Source organism: Glycine max, chromosome 3, assembly GCF_000004515.6.
Source record: "Glycine max cultivar Williams 82 chromosome 3, Glycine_max_v4.0, whole genome shotgun sequence".
NCBI lineage: Eukaryota > Viridiplantae > Streptophyta > Magnoliopsida > Fabales > Fabaceae > Glycine > Glycine max.
In genome coordinates, this window is record NC_016090.4 from 35,681,564 (window position 1) to 35,704,183 (window position 22,620).

Consider the following 22,620-nt stretch of genomic DNA (forward strand, 5'->3'; position numbering starts at 1 on the left):
CTAGTATCTGAATGTGCAGGTAAGTGATAATTTAGTCAAAAACAAAAATTGTGATTTAATCTTTGCGTAAGAAGTGCAACCTTGACATCTTATCATTAGTTTCATATGATTATTTTTAATTAAATATAATATTTAAGGATAATTTGATATTATATTGTATTTTTAATAATTAATTTAATATTGCTATAAAAATTTAAGTATTAATTTATTATCAAGCTATACGCATAGTATAATCATTGTAATTTTTATATGTTATTAAATTAAAATTTATATTTTGTAAGGATTTAATTATCATCCATATGACAAAATGGTCATTCACCAATTTAAAAAAAAAAAAATCTGAGGAAGAATTATTTGGCACACGTTAGCCTGCGACACATGTTGAGAAACGAGTTGGGTGTGTTTGAAACTTGATGTTAAAGTGTGAAGGGACAAGGAAACATAGAGTCTCGTTGGTTCAATACACTTGTGCAATTTGGCCACTATGAACACAGGGCTTGCTGCAGGTGCAGCCTTGCTTGCACTCTTGGCTATCACCTTCTCCTTGTTGAGCCCTCAAACCCTGTTTTCTCCGCCTGAGATTCCGGGCTCGAAGGACCACCTTCACGCTGCTCGGTTACTCCATGTCACCGGAGCCGTCGGGCCGGAGAGTCTTGTCTTCGACGCTGACGGCGGAGGGCCCTACACCGGCGTCGCCGATGGCCGGATTCTCAAGTGGGAAGGGGAAGAGCGAGGTTGGACTGAATTTGCTGTCACCAGTTCCAATAGGTACTTTTTTTTATAATTCTTTATAGTTTATAAGGTTTTAATAAACGGTCTTGCCATCTTGTTTTAGGCGTTTTTTAACTGTTCGTGACCGCATCCTCTGCATTTGTTCGTGATGTCAATTAACGTGACGAAATCCCTACGCGACCCGATATTTAACACCTTTATATTATTACTATTACAACCCCTTTTGGTGTTTACGCTTTCTTTATCATGTTATTGTGTTGCTGAGGGTTTAATTGGTTTTTTAGAATGAAGGTTTTATTTTTACGTTAGAGTGTCAACTTTGGATACCTAATTTTTGGTGGGTTGGGTTGGGGTGGTTGTAGTTCGTTTGAATTGGACAAGGAATTGAGCATGGATGATTGGATTGAGTCATTGAGAATGATTTGTCTTTACTATTTTTAACCATGAGGATTGCATATTTTAAGGTACTATAGAGATTATGATAGTTACTGCATTAGGTCTTGATTGGATAATTTTTTTTATAAGCACTTATAGGAGGATCAAAATAAGCAGGTAAAATGAATTGAGCTTCTCCTGTAAGCTGAAATTAACTTATGCTCCTTGATTTTAGCTTATAAGAGAAACTTAACTCATTTTATCTTCTTATTTCCTAAGTGCTTACATATAAGTTTGTTTACTTGGAGCCTTAAGAGTTAGACCAATTTTCTGAGCTGATTATTGTTCCCTTGAAGAAAGGTCCATTTACCGCGTCAACTATTATTGAGTATTGAACAAAGAAATGGGGGCAGGTTGTAAAAGTGTGAAGCACCTTTGTTGTAGCAGCATGCTTTTTCTGAAATAATTCAAATTGAAGGAGTCATGGAGAATAAATAGCTTTCTTCTTTAGACTTTAGCTGTGTTATTTGTTTTGCAAACCTTCTGATACTGGAGACTTGCTCTAACACAATGATCATTATGTCTATCTTCTAAGTTATATGCTTTGAGGGAAATTTTGCCTGGTAGGTGTTGCATCTTAGTAAGTGTAAGGTCTTATTTCAAGAGGCTAGAGGGAAGGTAAAAAACTAAAAACTAAATGTATGTGTTCTGCCTTTGGTTCCATATGGTGGCCATAGCATTGTTTGAGCATGCAACCTTGGATACCTAACTCCCTGTCTGTTTCATCAATACTCTTTGACTCTTTCAAATTGCGCATGAATGATTGTTCCTGTTAGTATTCTGATGAGACGATAATAAAAAAACTTCTGTCATTTTCCCCCCCATTAAGTTATTATTGAAATGAATGTTTTTCTATCAGAGGTGTGTAGCATGGGATTATGCTGATAATTTTGTTTAAATGTCAGGATATTAGATCTGACATTGTAACTCATACTATTAGGATACTTTTAATTTTTCTTATGAATTTAATGAGTTTAGTTGCCTGATTTTCAAGGTCGGACTGTGTACGCCCATTTGCACCAGAGTTGGAGCACATTTGTGGGAGGCCATTAGGACTAAGATTTGATAAGAAAAGTGGAGATCTGTACATTGCTGATGCCTACCTAGGCCTAAAAGTAGTGGGGTCTACAGGGGGTTTGGCCACCGAAGTGGTAACAGAAGTTGAAGGTCAGCCCTTGCAATTCACCAATGACATGGACATCAGTGAAGATGCAGACGTGATATACTTCACTGATTCAACCACAATCTTCCAGAGAAGGTAAGTTCATCACAAACGCATATCTTCCTTTCTATGGTGGAAGTGTGTTTGCATTTTCCTAATTAATATGTAATAGTTCTTATGATTGTTCCCTAGCACTTCAGTGTATGAAAAATGAAATTGATGGAAAAACAAAATATTCCCTTATTCATATCCTGGTTTGGAATGTTCAACCCTGTGGTATGTAGGGGAATATAAACTGAAGTATGAGTCAATTTTATCTAACAAAGTAATCACTTGTTCTGTTGTTCAACGAAAATAATATTTGTGGAATTTGCATTTTTCCCTCAAAATTTATGTAGATATGTTTTCTGTTCTGATTTCCAGCATAATATTTTTGACATGTATATTTTTGAGGGCATACTTCTATATGAGAACTATAAAATTTAATTACTGATAGAAAAAATTTAATTTGTGTAGAATTTTTAATCTAAATTTTGGCCACTTTTGTTTGCAGGCAATTTATGCTTGTACTCCTTGGTGGAGACAAGACCGGCCGGTTAATGAAATACCACAAGTCAACAAAAGAAGTGACGATCTTATTACGTGACCTTGCTTTTCCCAATGGTGTTGCCTTAAGCAAAGACGGCTCATTTGTTCTGGTAGCAGAAACCGCTACTTGCAGGATCTTGCAGCTTTGGCTTGGTGGACCTAAGGCTGGCCAAGTGGATACATTTGCGGTTCTGCCTGGTTTCCCAGACAATATTAGAAGAAATTCAGAAGGGCATTTCTGGGTGGCTCTGCATGCAAAGAGAAGCCCTTTCGCGAAGTGGGTTTCTTCCAATCCTTGGGTGGGAAAGGCATTGCTTAAGATTGGATTTAATTTCAAGCAGCTGCACACATCATTTGCAGGGTGGAAGCCTCATGCTGCTGCTGTAAAGCTGAGTGATAAAGGAGAGATATTAGAAGTCTTGGAAGATTGTGATGGGAAGACCTTGAAGTTCATCAGTGAAGTGGAAGAGAAAGATGGGAAGCTTTGGATTGCATCAGTGTTGATGCCTTTCATTGGCATTTATGGTTTATAAGAGTGTATCATGGATGACTAGATGGTACTGTTTTGGATCACCTTTTCCAAATAAGATGTAGTTATTGCGTATGCAGATTATGTAGAATTGTGAATTGCTTTGAGTGGTTGATGAGGCTAGTTTTTACTGTGTTCATTATTAATAAAACACTACGTTAAACTTAATGGACAGATGCACAAAACAGTTTTGCAAAATTCTTTCTAATCTTTTTTGCCAAGTGGTGGATATATTACACTTGCTAGATGAATGCACTTCAATGAAATAGAAGAGAGGACTAAGCATAATCAAATACAGTACCTTAAGATGGTAACTAGAGGGGAATAGGCATTGTCGTGACTGTTTTTCAGTATTTCTGAATAAAAGAATAAAAAATGAGGAGGAGATTAATAAGCACCATGATTGACAAGTAGTTTCTTTTTAAGTTGAATAGGATGCACTAGTTAATGTGAATCCTCTAAAACCTATTCTTTATTATTATGGATAAAAAAATTATAAATATATATATATATATATATATATATATATATATATATTTATTAGAATAAAATAAATCAAGATAGGATAATATTCTTAAAATAACAAATGATTTCAAATTGAAAAACAAAATTTGAAATCTTAGGAATATATTGGATTAGGATTTTAAAATATTATTTTAGCATAAAAAAAGTTTTTGGTGAATTTTAAAGATTATGTAAAAGTATTATGACTTATCAAATTTCTTTACAAGACTTTTATGATAGTTTGTATTTTAATGGATTTATTTCATGAAAATTTAAAGAATTTGAAAAGACTTTATAAATTTATAAGATTTAAAAGGATTTGTGAATTTTTAAAAATACATTCAAAATGACAAGAGTTGGTGAAAAAAATGATAATAGATGATAAGGTTTGGGTAAAAAAAGTAAAATCAATATAATTTTTTTAATCTTTTAATAACTATATTGATTCTAACTTTATGTTCTCCGATACTAACATTTCTTACAATAGCATTTTCTCATTTTCACTTATGAATTTGAACAATAGAATAGTGAGAGCAATGAGAGTGAAAAATTGGTAGGAGAGTTACTAAGTTATGCGATAACAAAATTAAGAATGACGGTCACAAAAATATTATGTCGAACAAGTGATGAACATAATTAATATAAGAAAAATATGATTAGTTTTAACACATAAGACAAACATTAATTTAATTTAGAAAATAAAGAGAAAAGTGAAGAGGGGAGAATATATTTGACATTTTTTATTTCAAAAGGACATGAAAAATATATAACACACACATCTTGAAGAATATTAAAGAGAGAAGAAAGTATGTGTGATGAAAGAAAAGAAAGTCAAGTAACCAATAGGAAAAAAAATCTAGCAAAATCCTTAAAGATTTTGGTGAGATTATTTGATAGATGATTTATATTCAAAAGTCAAATAAAATTCTTCTTAAAAAACAATCAATCAAAATTTATATTTTTTTAATACCAAAAAGCTTTTTATAAGTTATAAAAAATTCTAATTAAATATAATTGGATTTTGTTGTCTTCCTTACAAAATCTTAAAAGTTTTAATTGAATATCACAAAACTTATTTATACTATTTAAAAATCATAATTAAATATTACAAGATTTTTTTATATTTTTTTTAAATCATTTAAAATCTTAATTTAATACACCTCTTTTATAATTTTTTTAAAATCATTTAAAGTCTTAATCGAATACACCTCTTAAAATTATTCCACTTTACACCACATAGGCTTTGGTCAAATGACAGATATAGAACTATAGAAGAATGAAGGTTTAGGCTTGAGAGATCCCACAAACTAGGGTAGGATGACCAAAACTTGGGAGAAGTTAGAAATAAGAGTGGCTACCATATAATTGGATAAATTTTTAGATTCACTATTCCTCTCTATGGATAAATTAGAATAACGTTTTTTTTAAAATAAAATCTTTGACAAGAGTGTTAGGAAAAATATTTTTTTTATAAAATACCCTCAATTATGAATTAGTTTTCTAAGTTCAAAAAATAATAGGTGGAACATATTAATCTTTAAGCTATTTGAGAGTTTAACTTTGTCTTGTATGAAGATAATTTTGAGAATCTTACTTTGTTTTTTTTTTACCTTCATAACCAATAAAAATTAAAGCCACAAATATAATACTAATAAAAGAGATTAAAAGAATTAAAGTAAATAAAAACATTTGAAAAAAAGAGATTGTCTTATTAACGTTAAAGGTAATTTTGAAAAAAAATATAAAATTAAATAAATTTAATACTATTAATTAAATTAACTATTTTTAATTATAATAAGTAATTAATTGAGTCTGGATGAGAACCAATAGTTAGAATATAAAAAATGCTATAGTTGTCTGTTTGGCGTACAGCTTATTGGTGAGGATGGGAAAGGAAATAAAATACCATAGTTTTAATACTTTTGGAAGACAGGGTGGGGCCAAATTATCGTTTTCAGCTTTCTCTTCCTTAATTTAATTGATTTGTCATGTTATCAGTTTCTTGCCTGGTTGGATCAGATGATTGAGGTCAATGCCAAATTGAAACATAATTCCATTCCATGAATAGTTCAGTAATTCATAAACCTATTTTTTTTTAATTTCCTGATTTATCAGGAAAATAAATAAAATTTAATCCAAAATTATTTTCATCAAAGATTAATTTTAGATAATATTCAATTTTAACTTTAATATATTAATTACTTGTGTTTAATTACTTTATTTTCACAATTTCATAATCTATTGTGAAAACAAGTAGGTTAAATTTTTAATTTTTTAGTTAAAATTCTAATCAAACATGATTACTAGCTAACAATACCAACTGCATACTATTAATCAGTTTAGAAACATAATTAATATTTTCTTTTTTGTATTTATACTCTTAAGTTCAGGAACGGAGCCAAACGGAAAAATTAAAAGAGGTTAATTATAAAAATTAAAGACTTAATTGTATTTTTTGTTTTTTATTATGTCATTTCACAAATTTACTCTCCTTATTTTAAGCATTTTTTATATTTATAACTATTTTAATTGTGTTACAAATTTATTTTAGTAGCCTTTGACTTATAATGTTTTACTAATTTGATCAAACAAATCATATTAATTATCATGCATGTTGAATAAAATCATTTAATTATAATGTAAAATAATTTTTAATTTGTCATAAGTTTTTATCTCCACTCATTTATAATATCTATATAAAATCAATTCTTAATTTTATATTAATACAAGATAATAAAATATCTTGTTCTTTAATGACTAATTATTTATTTTATTTAATATTTAGTTGGTTCATTAAATATCACTTTAGACATCTCATCAATTTTTTTAATCCAAATTATGAATAAAAATAGCATAATAATCAAATTAACTTATTAACACACTATTAGTGCTGAAGTTTAATTAAAACATATTATTATAAAAATTAAAAAATAGGAGTTTAATTTCTTTGCAATGATATTGTAAAATAAGCCAATAGAAAATTAAATTTAATGATCATGCATTATTATTGTAAAATAAGTTTGTATTCTCATTTAATCACAAAATATTCGATGATATGATTTTTTAAAATAGTCATAATAAATATCAATAAATTTTTCATATATATATTGATGATGATATAAAATTGTTTTGTATATCAATGCATAACTTATTTTTGCTATAAAATTAGGTTAAATTATTTTTTGTTCATCCAATTTATTTTTTAGATTCAATTTGGTTCTACCATCTAAATTAGGTCAATGAAGTTAAAAAATCGCATTTTATTTAATTTAAAAATAATTTAACTTAAACACCACTCAGTGGTTTTAATTTATCACAAAACACATATTTTCAAACACTATGAATTTAATCTACACGAAATGATTAAATTGAATCAATTTTAAAAATTTAAAAATAAAATTGATTAAAAAAAATGAAAAGACTTAATCAAACTTAAATAATAAACTAAAGGACCAAAACACAAACTTAACCATAAAATTATAATAAATTTATAAAAATTAATGAACTTATCAATAATAAACAGTTTTTTATTTTTTTTTTAAAGAAGGACGATAGAAAAATTCTTTACGCTCTCAATATATAGTTATTTTTCTAAAAAATAGTTTATCAAATTTATCGGGTTGATTCAAGTTGAAAAAAAGATAAACACTAAAATGGAGTCGAGTATAATTAAATTTTAATTTGTTTAATGCATAGTTATATCCAAAGACTTTATTCATTAATTTATTCAATCATAAAATAGTAAATAAAAAAACAAATCGTAGAAGAGTAATGCTCGGAGAGGATTCGGCGACTTTGTGATTGATTGTGACGCCAAACCAAAGCCACCGTACCGTGACTTTCCTATTTTTAGGTCATTGAGTTAATTCTTGATAATCTAAATTTTGTCATTTGTTTTAAAATATATCATTAATTTAATTTAAAATAATAAAATATTATTAAGTGTATAGATTAATTAACATAAAATTATTTTTATTTTAACTAATAATCGCGAATAATGTTCAGTTTGTCAAAAAAACTGACTGTTAATAAATTGTCAGAAATTTTCCAGCAAGATTCTTTTTAGTTTAAGTCTTTAAGAGTTGTCACAAAATTTTTGACGATTTTTTTATCCACTTCTTCAATATCTTTAATGAGAAATAATTTTACTTTAATTAGATAAAATTTCTAAAAATGATAAAATGTTTCTGTACATATCATTAGTTAAAGTTAAACTGAAATAATTTTATATTAATTAATCTACAAGTTCAATAATATTTTTGTATGGCACACATTACTTTTGATTTCAAACACTTAACAAACATCTCTTACTTCCCTCTACCTATCAAACATTTTCCATCATAAAAATAATGTGGTAAATTATTTATTATGCATCTGAATTTAATGTTAGTTTACATGAAATCCTCGGATAGGTCAGAATCCGCAGCTTAGCGCAGGCATTGATATTGCGCTATTGCCATTAGTGGCACCAAACCAAACAAACAACAATTCTCGCCACTTATCCTTCTCCTCTCCTCTCTCTCTCTCTAATATCGACCATGAGGCGCCAGCAGCTACACTTCGCGGCAGTTGTCGCGGCGATTGTCGTCACCGCTTGGGTTGCGCACATGCGCGGCGGGGTTGGCCAATCGGAGGCCAAGGGTTGGCAGTTCGAGGCCGTTCCGATTGACGGCGCCGTCGGACCGGAGAGCTTCTCCTTCGATCCTCGCGGCGAAGGCCCTTACACCGGCGTTTCTGACGGTAGAATCATCAAATGGCACCAAACGCAGAATCGTTGGCTCAACTTTTCCGCTATTGCTTCTTCTTCACACTGGTGCGCCTTCTCTCTCTTTCTCTCTCTTCATTTCAAAAATTGGAAACCTACTGGTGAAGTTGATTGCCTGCCTTATTTAAACTTGTAAACCTACTGGTGTGGACTCATGGTTATATTTAAACACAGGCCAAAATAACTAAACATTCAAATTACGTCATACTTTGAAACATATTAAATCAAACCTTTGAAAATTACTTCTATTACTAGCTAACAAATCAATCAATAAATAAATAAGACCAAATTCACATGTTATAACTAAGGGATCTAATTTAATTGGTTAAATAAAATGTATGAGTGTAATTTTGTAAATCTTGTTTAATTCTTATGGATTAAAAAAATTCAGATGTTGTAATTAAGAGTTGGTTCATATTGAGGGCTTCTAAAGACGCATTTGTTTCTATAAGCACGATAGGAATGCAGAGTTGGTGAATGTTTCTAGTTTTTATGAGTGACAAATTGACATACCAGATGTTCAAACTTTTGTTTCTCCAAGCATCATAGGAATGCAGGTTGCTGAATCTTTTTTATCTTTTGAGTGACAAATTGACATTCTAGTTGTTCAAACTATTTTATTTCCCTTCTTGTGCGAGGGGAGACGCCTAAGACCACTTTTCCTTTTCATCAGAGTCTGACTTTTTAAATTTTTTTTGCTTCTAATTAATCGATGACGATATATCCTCTCAAAACAAAAACTTTTTCCCTTCAAAAGTTGGATAATACTAAAATTATATATAGCCTAAGAAGTAAGAATAGATACAGTGCATAGCCTTAGGGTGATTTAGCCTTTTATCATACGACTGGCAATATTTGCTATCATTTCTTATTCATCATATTAAAAGTTGAGGTTGAATAATTTTTTTATCAATTAAATATGAATATATTAAAACTTTAATTATTATATATATACAGTGACGAATCCAAGACCCTAAGTCAGTGGGATAAATTATAAAAAATAAAATTAATGTATTCAATTATATAAATATAGATAAAATAAAATACAAAAATATAAAATTTTATTTATAAATTTAATGAATTTTAAAAAATGAGGGGGTGTAAGTGCACCCCTTGGAGCCAACTTAGATCCACCACTGTATATATACATGAATTGCATATATAAGAAATTAATGTATTTTTACATCATTTTTATATTATCAATAAGTTAATCAATTAATTTTATTATACATTTTCAATTCAATTAACTAACTTAAAGGCTTATAATTTTCGCCTTTATCTTTACATATTACATTAATGAGTATTCATAAAAAAATATCACAACGTATTTTATAAATTACATTAAATTTTAAATAATTAATTAATATCACATAAAGTCTTAAAAAATCTTTATACGCAACTAATAAGTGTTAATATATGAAATAGAAAGTGTTAATATATGATTTTTATTTTACATATCTTGGGGAGTTGCAAACATTTGGCTTACAAGTTTCTAAATTAGTTATTTTGTGTTAGATTTGAATTTTGTTTAAGCTATTTTGTTTGTTACAAGCACTATACAATTATATTATATATTTAAATATTTATCATGTTAAGTTTAAATTTAGTTAAATATTTTACTTGTTATTTTTATTACTAATTAAGATATGAAATGATATTTTTATTTAATTAAAATGAAAATAATGGGATTAAATATAATATTTAGGTACCTAGCTAAAGCGTATAAAGATGAACACCATAATTAATATCCGTATGAATACAAATTTAGGAATGAGTTTTTTGGCTACACAAATACAGTATATAAAAAGTAAGTATTAAAATATCTCACCTAAACTTTTATTCATTATGGTCCAAATTGGTGAAAAATAAAAAAGGTATAATTGCAATCACTTAATGCAACCTAAACTTTTTATTCATTATAGTCGATATTAGAGAGAGAAAAAAAACAGGAGAAATTCCAATCACTTAATACAACTTTTAAGTTTAGAAGAAAAAATGGAAAGGTTATAGACTTGTAGTATTGCGTACCACAACCGCATATTGATGTTTAGGAGTGGAACTGTGAATGCTTGGTCGAGAAATTTTGGTTTGGTGATGAAAAGATAAAGGCCAAAAATTAACGGAATACTATTCTTTTACTACCTGTCGAAGATACGGTGGGGCCAAATTAAAACTTCTTTGTTTTCTCTTCATTCGTCGTCCTTTCTTCCTAGGGTTAATAAATGATAGGTGTTTCGGGATTTTTTCTTTCTTTCAAATTCTGCTTTACTATTAAAAGCTTAAGCAAACACAATAGAGATATTTTAAAATTCGAAATGTGAGAATTCATTCTTATATACGTATGAAATCCATATGAAATGTCAAAAATATAAATTCAAAACAAAACTTAGATATTTATATTGGTAATAAAAGGTTATATAAGTTACCAAATAATTAAAATATATTTTGTTTGATACTTTTTACACAGATCCTAAATTTAAATTTTATTGCTGTGCTTTCCTATTGAAAAACTCACTACTGTTAACTTGCGGTGTGTTTGGTTCGTATTTCCCCAATTTATATGCGAGTAATTAACGTGAAAATACAACTTATACAAAGAACTGAAAGAAATAAGTATTTTATTGTAGACGTGCCTTTCGACATGCATCTTCCATGATTTGTTGTACAAAACACGATATACAAGATAGAAAATTTAAGTATTTTAGAAAATTTGCATCCATTGGAGGATAGGAAAGAGAAGAGAGAGAAGTGTGGAATAAGATAAATGATGATCTGATGAAAAAAAAAATAGAAAACAAATTTAAATAGGGTTTCAAAAACTAGTATGGAAAGAAATTATTTTATGATAGAATGAGTAGTTGTATAACTCAAGGAAAAAAAAAAAACAAGAACCCATTATCAAACAACATGTGTCGTAATTATGGGAAGGTTGATAAGGTTGTATTTTTGGCAGGGATGAAGAGTGTGGAGGACCATGTGATGAGCATTCCAAGAAAGAGCACGTGTGTGGGCGTCCACTAGGCTTGTGCTTTAGTACACTATCGAATGATCTTTACATTGCTGATTCTTACAAGGGCTTAGTTGTTGTTGGTCCCCATGGTGGCACTACTAGAAGACTCGTATCAACAATAGAAGGTGAACCCTTGGCTTTTACTAACGGTTTGGATGTTGACCAACGAACTGGAGCAGTGTACTTCACCAGTAGTAGTTCAAAATATCCGAGGAGGTAAATAATTCTCAATAAAAAATAATACTCATGTTCTCAACTAGTAATTAATACCAAAGTCCCTAATTATGTATTGTTTGCATGCGCACTTCATATTCTATAATTAAATTATAATAGTATCTTTTATGACCCATCCTCCATATAGCTAAATTATTAATTAATTGGTGGATTTAGAAAATTAATGGATGTCTATCATGAAAATTCAAGCCACTAATTATTATTAGTGATCATCCATGTGCAACTCCAAAAGTGCACATGAGCACTAGCATATTTAAATGAAATCCAAAAGTTCGAACAACCTTCTTTTGCATTTTCCTTTTCTCATTGTTGAATCATTTTATTCCATATTAAAGTGAATTTTTAATCAAAGACTTTTGGATCCTTATTTTTACATTAAAAAATGGGACTAAAAGCAATTGATGCCTCTATCTTTATCTTTTTCTTTTGGTCTCACAGTTAGACATTAATAAATTTTCCCTTTAAGATTTTGATGATATTTGTCATATGCAAAATGCAGGAATTACATGTCGTTGATCCTAAGCAGAGATAAGACGGGGATGCTAATGAAATATGAGCCACAAAGTGAACAAGTTAGCGTTCTCCTAAAGAATCTCTCCTATGCAAATGGAGTAGCATTAAGCAAAGATGGTGAATATATCCTAATAATTGAGACCACAACTTGTAGAGTATTAAGGTATTGGCTAGAAACACCAAAAACTGGAACCTTGGAAGTCTTTGCTGATCTACCAGGTTTCCCAGACAACATCAAACGGAGTCCAAGAGGAGGATTTTGGGTGGGAATTTACTCAAGAAGAGAAAAAATTATCCAATGGATTCTATCATATCCTTGGATTGGAAAAGTTTTGCTTAGGCTTCCTTTGGACATCCCAAAAGCTTATTCATATTTGGCTAAGCTAAAAAGGAGTAATGGAATGGCAATTAGACTAAGTGAGCAGGGTGATATATTAGAAATTGTTAACGAAAAAAATGGGAGCATAGGGAGGTCTATTAGTGAAGTGGAGGAAAGAGATGGGATATTATGGGTGGGATCCATAGATGCACCTTTTGTTGGTAAGTATAATATTCATGTTGTAGAAGGGCAAGTCAAACGGATTTGAAGATTTTTTTATATATAAATTTTAGTGTTTTTCACTTTTTTGTTTCTTGATTGCATAGTAAAAAGGAAATGGATGCGGGCTTTGGCTATCATATTATATATGTGAAAAAAAATCTTGCATCATTGTGAAGTTCTCCATATATTGCGGAAGTAAAATACAGGTAAGGACACTGTCGAGTCTTCCAATGAAATTGTTACGAATTCTAATAGAAATTGTATCAAAATTATAGAAAAAGAAATAATTTTCTAGTGAATGCTAATTCAAGTACTTGTGATGAATATGTACATTAGTGAAAAAACATGTTTATATGATGGTTATTTTAAACATATATTTTTGATTTTGAGATCGTTGTAACGAATGTTGTAAAAACGTTGGAGTCTACGACAACGATTCACAAGATCGTCTTAGAATAGTATACATTCTAAGACGGTCTCCAAGACAAACCCATCTTAGAATGTACGTCATTCTAAGACGGTCTTGACGCTAAATTCTTAGAATATCTTATATTCTAAGACAGTCTTGCGGCATGAACGATCTTAGAATGTACGTCATTCTAAGACGATTCTAAAGCTGAGACCTTCTTAGCATGATCTACATTCTAATGTGTAGCTTATTGATACACATACTCGTAATAATGAAGGTGTAAGCAAATGTTATTGGATTTTGATAAGGTATACACCCTTACCTTTTTAGTACCAAAAGCATGTGGATGTGCATATATTGTTTTTTAGTTTCATACATATGTTGCAAGTAGAGATCAACTTACACCAATTTAAAATATTATTTTTGGTGTAAGTTGATCTCCCATGCCACGCACACATCAAAAGTAATTATATGAATATAACATTAATACGGAATAAATCAATTTATTTAATGAAGTTCTTTTTTATTGAGATAACTAAACAAAATTAGATAATAGGCAAACATCTCATCTCAACCAAACTACATTTGTTAGAGTTAATTTCCACTGGTACTAATACCTTCCGGTAGCCCCATCTTAGGCCATTAGTTATAGCCCACAATAGTACTGTGGAGTTCTAGATAATGCTACACCTAACTTTTCATATTTAAAATAATATAAATTTTAGACCTCAATCTTAATTCTTATGAAATTACATCTAGTTTTATTTTTCTTTTTATAAATTGATGCATATTTTATTTTTATAAATCCATGTGACTGTTTTCATAGCATGACATATTTTATAAGTTTATATTTAAAATTTTGACCAGTAAAAAATGGATAAAACAAATAGATCTAAATATAGATTAATATTTTTTATGAATAATATATTTTTAAAACTTAAAATTCAAATATTTTAATTATATATATATATTAAAATTAAAATTTAATTAAAATAAGATTAAATAATAATTTCATCAGAGCGTGACACATGTACTGACAATTTCTGTCAATAATTATGTTTTATATAATACATAGATAGATTTAAATAATTGTGTAGTTGAAAAAGAAAAATAAAATAATAAGTTATATTAGATTAATATTTAGATATAATTTTTTTCTTAAGCCTCATAATTTTTGGACACAACCTTAGAAAGATGATAAATATACAATTAATGTATATTTAAAAGCTATTTTTCATGAGTTTTGTATTAGTCACAGGAAATCAATTAGAAAAACAATCTAAATATAAGCAATTTTGTATGATTCATATCCTTGATACTTTTGTTGAAAATTGCATGATTTCACTTGGATATTTGAGTTTGTCATTGTAGGAAACATGATCAAGAAAGTATGATATTTATTTTAGGATAATTTTTTTTATATAAATGTGACATTTATTTTGAGTGGGAGATATAATTTTACACCTAGATAAATTTTAGATGTGGGTGTAGTAAAGATCAAGAAAAGATGTGAACTTTTTATTTTAAAAGAAAAGAAAAGTCAAACAAATGGATTAGATTTTTGGAATGAATGAAAATTTATTTTCTTTTGAAGGTTAACAAATGAATGATAATTAACGAATATTTTTTGCATTATTAGCCATGAATTAAAAGAGATAATGCATTTAAAATAGAAAAAATAATCATTTTCTCTTATATTTGATTATAGATATTTTCCTAAAAAAATTTAACACGAGTTAATGAATAATTAAGCTATTCTTGAATAAGTACATTTCAATTACTAAAAAGTTTTAACTTAATTAATTAAATAAAAATACATGAGTTATTATAAATTTTTTATACCGTTTTTATTCTTACATATATAAAAAAAACACTCTAATTGAATAGATACCAGTGAATCAAATAAGTGATATGATAAATACTAAAGGAAAATGAGTGGACATAAAGGGTTTAACTCGCGGCTTCTGTGCCCAAATCAATAGACTTAGTGGCCCGTAAGGATGTGATGTGAAGAAACTAGAAAGTACTGGTTAATTACATCTTAGATTGAATATTTAGTTCTATCAATTTCTAGTTCTTTTCAAGAGTAAGGACATGAATCAATTTAATTCTGAAATTATTAGCTCTGGCATGGATGATTTGATAGGACCAGATAAGCGAATTAGTGAACGTTTGAGTAAATTAGCGTGAATAGATTATAATTAACTATTGTTATATATCAATAATTTTCAAAATAAAAAATCTACAATTGTAAGCAGTTTTTTTAGGATATCCTCACACCTTTTTGGGTGAGAATAATATTTTCGAAGAGTTTAGGCTCTCCTTAATTATAAGTAGTAATCCGAACTCAAACTCTCATAGATTCTCTTAAAAATACAGTTTGATTATCATTTTGTATTTGCTCTTGATTTATAAATACTTATTTTTTGGTCCTAGGTCAGAATTTATGAGTCTCCCTCAATTCATAATGTTAGAAATTAATTTTATTTATGATATGTGATTGTTGTTGACATAACATTTTTTTTATTAACGGTAAAAATCAAATATAAATTTTTTGGTTAAATAAATTATTCTCTCATATATGAATTCAATGAAAATTTTCATAAACATTTGGTTAATCCTATACATGCCTTGTATTGAAATTTGAAATAACATAGTCTCTCTTATGTCGGATATTTTTGTGTCGAGAAATATATAAGAATTAGACGTGGCTTATTCATGCATAACATCAGACCCATTTTTTCCTTAAGAGTGGTTTCAAAAAGCTATAAGGATAACAAATGATTGGGCTAACACAAGTCTAAACAAAACAACAATACACTAAAACTAGATATTGGCTCAAATATGTTGGACATTCCTGAAATATTCAAACTTCGCAACTGATTCTTAATTTTTTTTTTTTTTCATTGGATCCTTGAAACTTCAAAAGTTTTGTGGGAGATCCCTATCGTTAGTTTATGTCCAAAACGTAATAATGTGTTCGTTAGTTGGACACGTCACTAATACATATGCAAAGTCACATCAAAGGTATCAATGATATGACGTGAAACTTGATTTTTTTTACTTTTATATTTAATTTAAATAAAAATTGTCTGCACCCATTTTTCTTTTTCCTTCTTCCCCTCTTCTCTTCTTTCCTCGTTCTTCCTCCTTCTCCGGCAATCCCAAAACCCAAAATACCACCTTCGTCCAAGCTAACCCCTCCTTTGTGAAAGTCAATCCCAACCACTCAACCACAAGAGCTTAAAACCCAAACTCTACACAATTCAAATCCAAAATCCAACATCACCACCACCAATAGGATTTCTGCATGTAATTCTCACATGTTAAATCGCACCCAATCCAAATTTGAACATGCATCTTTGGAGCCCAATCCTACACCTCTAACCATGGGTTCACCTAGCATCAGTGGCAGCACTCCATTGAAGTGTTCAAGGACTTAGCGGTGGCATCCGAGTCAGCGATGGAAGCCGCTGCAAAAAGACAGAGATGAAGGTCGCACGATGGTTTGGGTCGTGTGGTGGTTTGGTGAAGGTCGTATGGGTAACGTGAGGGTGAGTGGGGCAACATTGATGGTAGTCTGGCATGGTAGATCTGGGTGGTAGTGGTGTTTGGGTCTTGGCTGCACAAAGTTCTAGTGGTGCATCGGGTGAAAGTTGTTTGGGTGATGGATTGGTGCAAGGAGGGAAAAGAAAGGGTTAGTGGAAATTGAGTTTGGGTTTTGGATTTGGGAACAAAATTGGGAGAGAAAGGAGAGGGAGGAGGCGACAAAGAATTCGTACATGGAGGAGGGGCGAGCGGAGAACTCATCGAGGAAGGGGGAGGAGGTGGGGAGGGAAGAGAGTGCCAGTGGAGTCGTGGAAAGGGGGGGGGGGGGAGGTGAGGAAGCCAATGATGGTGTCAACGGTGTATTTCACACCCGTTTGGACATCGACGTGTAGTTCATGTGTTTGGACGTTTGACATGACTTCATACGTGTATCACTGACGTGCCCAACTAATAGACATGTCATCATATTTTGGACGGAGACTAACGACAAAAATCTCCTACAAAACTTTTGAAGTTTTAGGGACCCAATGAGAAATAAAATATTTTCAAGGATCTGTTGCAAAATTCAGATATATTTCAAGAATCTTCAACATATTTAAGCCTAAAGAAAAATATGCATTGTGAGACGAAACTAAGAATCAAAGAGCTATAGTTGAAGCAAATATTGAAGTTTCACTCAATGAAAGGACCAAGAGTGAAAAGAATGAAAGGAAGAGAAAAAGGAAGAGAAAGTGAGATGATTTTTTAGTTGTTTAATATGAGAAAAGTTAAACAAAATATTTCAAATCTCATAAAATTATAAAATATAAGAAAATCAACTTATTTAATTATTTTTTATATAGTTAGTAGGTGTAGGGATAAGATGAATTGGATATTACATTATCCAATGTTGTCCTCATAAAAATCTCCAATTATTTTACTCAAGTCATACTCAAACTCACTTACAACTTACAAGCAAATTTAGTTAGTATACTACTAGCTAAGATTGCGCTTGATTGATTACATCTTTTAGGTTGTGTGTGAGAAATTTTTTAAACTAATCTATAAATTTTAATAAACGTGTTTGCTTGTAGTATACTTACTAAAGATGCAATTGATCAAACACAACCTTACCCAATTACTAACTAAATTTGCTTAGTAAATTACAAACTTGTTTAGTAAATTTCAAATTTATCTTACTAATTAATAACAATTTTTTTCTCTAGATCATAGGTATCCTATACCGAAGATAATTTTGGTCAAGATGGATAGAATTACTATGAGTAATAAAGGTTTTTCTCTAAGTATTTAACGCAAATGCATACTTAGAACTTGAACTCAAAACCTTTGATTAAGCTGGAACAATCTTATATCAATTGATTCATGCGATTAGTGATACCCATAACAGTTTTTAATCACTCTTTGAAATAGCATTTGAAATTATTATTATTATTATTATTATCATTATTATCATCATCTTCTTCAATACTTTAATAAAATTTATCATTTATAGCTTCATTTAATATTACACTATATATATTTTTTCTTTCCACTTTTTTTTTAATGTATAATGACTACATAAAGATTGAACTTAAAACTTCGTGTGCAATATCCAAATCTCCCACCACTAGCCAATCCTAACGGATATCTTTCTACTTTTTATACAGCCAAAAAACCTACAAAATTATCTTAGTTTTTACTTATTTTTTCTTTCTTTTCACATTCTTTTCAAAATTAAACATTCAATTACTTGTAAACCAAAGGAGATTTTTCCCTCCCCTCTTTCTTTCCCCCACCTTCTTTTCAATCATTTCAAATAAAAAGACATTGTTTAAAACTAAAAATAAAACACACAGTTAAAGTACGAATGACCAAATGTCAAATGATATGAAAGGGAGCTCCGAACCATATTTGTGTTTGAGAATTGAATTTGATTCCGCCAAAAAAACAGTTCAGTGAGCAAATCCAGATTTAGATTACTTGGGTTGGGCCATCTTTTCTGTGGCAGGTCTAGGGTTTACCTCAATGGGCCCACCAATTTTCAAATCTTGTGGACGAAAACAATATCACCAGTCACCACACAATTCCACGCCTGCAAACTGTGTATTGCTTACTCTCTTTATCCGACTAATATGAACCACTTGTCTTTCACTTTTGCATTCAGTACCACAAGAAATTATTTGATACTCTTGTCTTGGACCACTGCGTTTTCATGGTTCCAAATAGTCAAGTATTTTAATTTTTAAGATTTTTTTGACACTTAACTAAATGGTATGTAAGAATTAATGGGAATCATGACAATTTCCAGCCATGTAATAATTTTCAGTAAATAATCTTTTTTATCTCTAAAAGTATTAAACATTATCACATGAATTCCTAAAACTATTTTTCTTTTCAAATATTGTGTAATTTTTTCCAAAAAAGTCCCTAATCACATAATATTTTGGTTCCTAAATATATATTATTATTATTTAGCTCCCAAGTTAAATACACAGTTAAACTAATATAATTGATGAATTACACTCTCATCTTTTGGATATATTTTTTTTTAATTTTAAAAACTAATGTCACACACCTATTTAACTATCGGGGAGAAAAATGTCTTTTACTCACTAATTTTTCTAGTACCACCAACAAGCTTTGGAGTTTTACCATATGAGTGTAATTTTTTATTTTTTTTTATATTTTTTTATATGGGTCGTTTTCAAATTATTTTAAAAGATGGAATAGGTCGTAATAGGTGTTATGACGTCTCAGTTAGACATTATAATATTTGTTTCGACTTGTTATTATTAGTTTTTTTAATTGAAGTCATAAATTTTTTTACGACTTAATTTAATTTTTTTTATTGAGGACTTCAAGTCATAAATTTTTCTATTTTTACGATAACATATTAAATAAAATCATAAAAAATATACAAGATATTAAATAAAATTAATAGTAAGTAAAATTAATAATATTTATTTAATAATTAAATAAGTAAAATTATTTACAATTGTTTTAAAAAAATTGAGAGCAAAAGAAAATAAAATACATGTAATTGATAAAGTCTATAAAACACGTAAAAAAAGATTACGACTTCAAAGTTGTAAAATAAAAATAAAAAATACAACTTTAAAGTCTTAAAAAAAATATTTACTATTTTGAAGTTATAAATAAAAAAAACTAAAATTATAAAATTTTTATGAGTTTAGTTTTAAAAAATCGTAATAAATATTACGACTTCTAACTTTTTGTTTTTGAAAATAATTTGAAAACGATCCTATATAAAAATTGAAAAAAAATTACACCCATAGGCTAAAACTCCCAACAAGCTAAAGGGATCCGAATTTAACTTCAGTCAGTACTTTAGGTTTTTTTTAAGATATTTCATTGATAATAATTTGGAAGATACAAGAGGGAATATGCTGAAAAAGCACCTCAATTGTTAAAAACTTAATAAAAGGTCTAAAAATGATTTTGATCCGAATTCTTTTTTTTTTATATATATAAAAAAATCGAATGAACAGCCAATAAAAATTATACAAATTAAGGCTTTTTTACAAATTAATGAAAGCTAGCTTTGATACAATCAAACATCCCATTCCGCACAACAGTACTCTTGTTACATTATTGTCTATGATATATTGCATAAATTCCAGCACTCATTCTAAAAATCTCCCACTCTTGTCCACATGAAGCGTTGCTCTTACTCCACAACCAATCATTGCAATAAACAATGAAACGAAGCAGAGAGTGGGTGAATAACCCTAAACCAAAACAACCTTCAATAAGTTTCTAGGTGACAGAGAACAAAATCAAGGCTTGAATTAATTATTCATTAAAGAAAAATAAGAAACATGCATGTAACGTGTCCCAGAAAGAGACCCTCACGCTGTAACATGTCTCTGGGGGCTAGAATTTGATCACAAAATGCCGAAGGGGTTTTTGGCAAGTGAGGCATTTGAGGATGCCATGGGGGAGTGGGTCCCACATGCATGCATTTCGATGAATTTGATGGGACAGAATTCTGGTGACAAGGATTTGATAACGATGTTTGGACTTCATGTGTGTGTTCTCTCTCAAGTTATATTTCTGTTATTGTTGAATTAGTTCCGTGGTGGCACTGCTTCCTGCCAATATTAATTGCTGTGTTGGAGGTCTCCATCAACATGTTTTTAAATACTTTTTATTATTAAAAATAAATCCCCCCACATGAGCTCAATAATAAAATCTAAATATAATTCTTGGCTGCATACTCTGAATTTTATATTCCTTTAAACCTTAGGTTTTTTCATTACTTAATTAATAATATTTATCTACAATTCATCATCATTTGCTTACTTTATTTTCTTTGAGACTTTTTACTATATTAGCTAGGTTGTGTTTTTGTAATTTTAGGAAAAGTTGTCTGTGAAATAAAAAGTAGCGAATGGAAATAGAGCATTCATAACTTGAGAAAACCAGACACAATCATACAACAGATGTTGTGTTGTCTCAAGACATTCGTTACAACCAACAGAAATACCATTCTTAACATCCAAAATGTCCCTCTTCGTAAGATTAACTTTGAAGGTATTCTCTTCATAAAATTAACCATTGAAGGTATTCTATCTTGTATTAATAAAAGTACTTTTGACTTCTATATACATACAATAGAAACTTGAAGTAAAAATACTTTTACTTTTGTTGATATTATCTAAAGCAATTTTATTTTACGAACATACTTTTGAATAAAAATATCTAAACATTGCTTAAAAAAATATTACACAAATTACATTGTAATAAACTTATTTTTATCAAACTTAAATTTATAATACACTTTAAATTTAGACTTACATTTTCAAACTTGAATCCAAATATGTAACATGTCCGATAAATGAACCGCATGATTAGATACACACCTTCATGTGCTTTTGCTGATTTTTATCAGGCATCGGGATCGTACCCAAAATTTTTAGTTGCATAATAAGTTCAATTGATTCAGCTAAAATAAATGTAAAATCAGCGAAAAAGTTCGCAAAATACCTTGGTTAAATCTCCAATATCGTATCATTCGATCAACGCTTGATAAGTGTTAAAACTGAAAATGCTAATTATAAAATTTAGCTATAATCTTTTTTAAAAAAATTCTTTTATAGACTCCATATGCTATTCATTTACAATCTTTTAAAAATTGACCCAATAGTTCATTACTACCTTTGTTCTTTTTTTATCTGTTTTTGTTAGATGGAAATAAAAAATGCAATAAGTTTTATTGATTTTAATAAAGCAGTTCATGTAATTTTTCCAACTCCATAATAAATACATATATAAATTAATTAAAGATTAAGCCTTTGTTTGGATGGTGAATAAAAGAGAGGAAATGAAGGAAGATTTTAAAAAATATAAGTGATCAAGAGTCTCATACTTTCTCTCCTCTATTTTAATTCAAATATTTTTTTTCTTATTTTTCTATTTTACTCTATCAAACCAACCCTAAGAGACAAATATAAATATAATTTATAAAAAATAATTAATGCGACCTTAAATTTTATAAATAGAGATAAATAAAATAAAAATACAACAATTAAAAAACGGAGAAATATGAATTTATAAGCATTGAATGCCAACGCCCCCATTGACCAGTTCCAAGAAGATGAAAACGAATCGGTAAATGCTAATTAAGCAGCTTCCAAAAACTAGAATTAT

General features: G+C 29.3%; 2 protein-coding genes across 2 annotated transcripts; both read left to right on the forward strand.

Annotated features, from left to right (window-relative positions):
- Positions 1–309: 309 nt before the first annotated feature.
- On the forward strand, positions 310–3,614 carry LOC100788609 (protein STRICTOSIDINE SYNTHASE-LIKE 10). The gene is made up of 3 exons (XM_003521098.5): positions 310–768; positions 2,162–2,425; positions 2,883–3,614. Exons 1-3 carry the CDS (start codon positions 485–487, stop codon positions 3,448–3,450), a joined length of 1,116 nt encoding a protein of 371 aa, XP_003521146.1. The 5' UTR covers positions 310–484; the 3' UTR covers positions 3,451–3,614.
- A 4,628-nt stretch (positions 3,615–8,242) lies between these two features.
- LOC100789150 (protein STRICTOSIDINE SYNTHASE-LIKE 2) lies at positions 8,243–13,093 on the forward strand. Its single transcript, XM_003521099.5, has 3 exons — positions 8,243–8,763; positions 11,669–11,941; positions 12,459–13,093. Exons 1-3 carry the CDS (start codon positions 8,489–8,491, stop codon positions 13,057–13,059), a joined length of 1,149 nt encoding a protein of 382 aa, XP_003521147.1. The 5' UTR covers positions 8,243–8,488; the 3' UTR covers positions 13,060–13,093.
- The last annotated feature ends 9,527 nt before the right edge of the window (positions 13,094–22,620 follow it).

Bases quoted from the DNA above. Each gene is read 5' to 3' on its own strand.
- LOC100788609 (XM_003521098.5), top strand. From the start codon at position 485: ATGAACACAGGGCTTGCTGCAGGTGCAGCCTTGCTTGCACTCTTGGCT. The intron at 769-2,161 runs GTACTTTTTTTT...CTGATTTTCAAG, and splicing joins GCTGTCACCAGTTCCAATAG to GTCGGACTGTGTACGCCCAT. The intron at 2,426-2,882 runs GTAAGTTCATCA...TTTTGTTTGCAG, and splicing joins ACCACAATCTTCCAGAGAAG to GCAATTTATGCTTGTACTCC.
- LOC100789150 (XM_003521099.5), top strand. From the start codon at position 8,489: ATGAGGCGCCAGCAGCTACACTTCGCGGCAGTTGTCGCGGCGATTGTC. The intron at 8,764-11,668 runs GTGCGCCTTCTC...TATTTTTGGCAG, and splicing joins ATTGCTTCTTCTTCACACTG to GGATGAAGAGTGTGGAGGAC. The intron at 11,942-12,458 runs GTAAATAATTCT...TGCAAAATGCAG, and splicing joins AGTTCAAAATATCCGAGGAG to GAATTACATGTCGTTGATCC.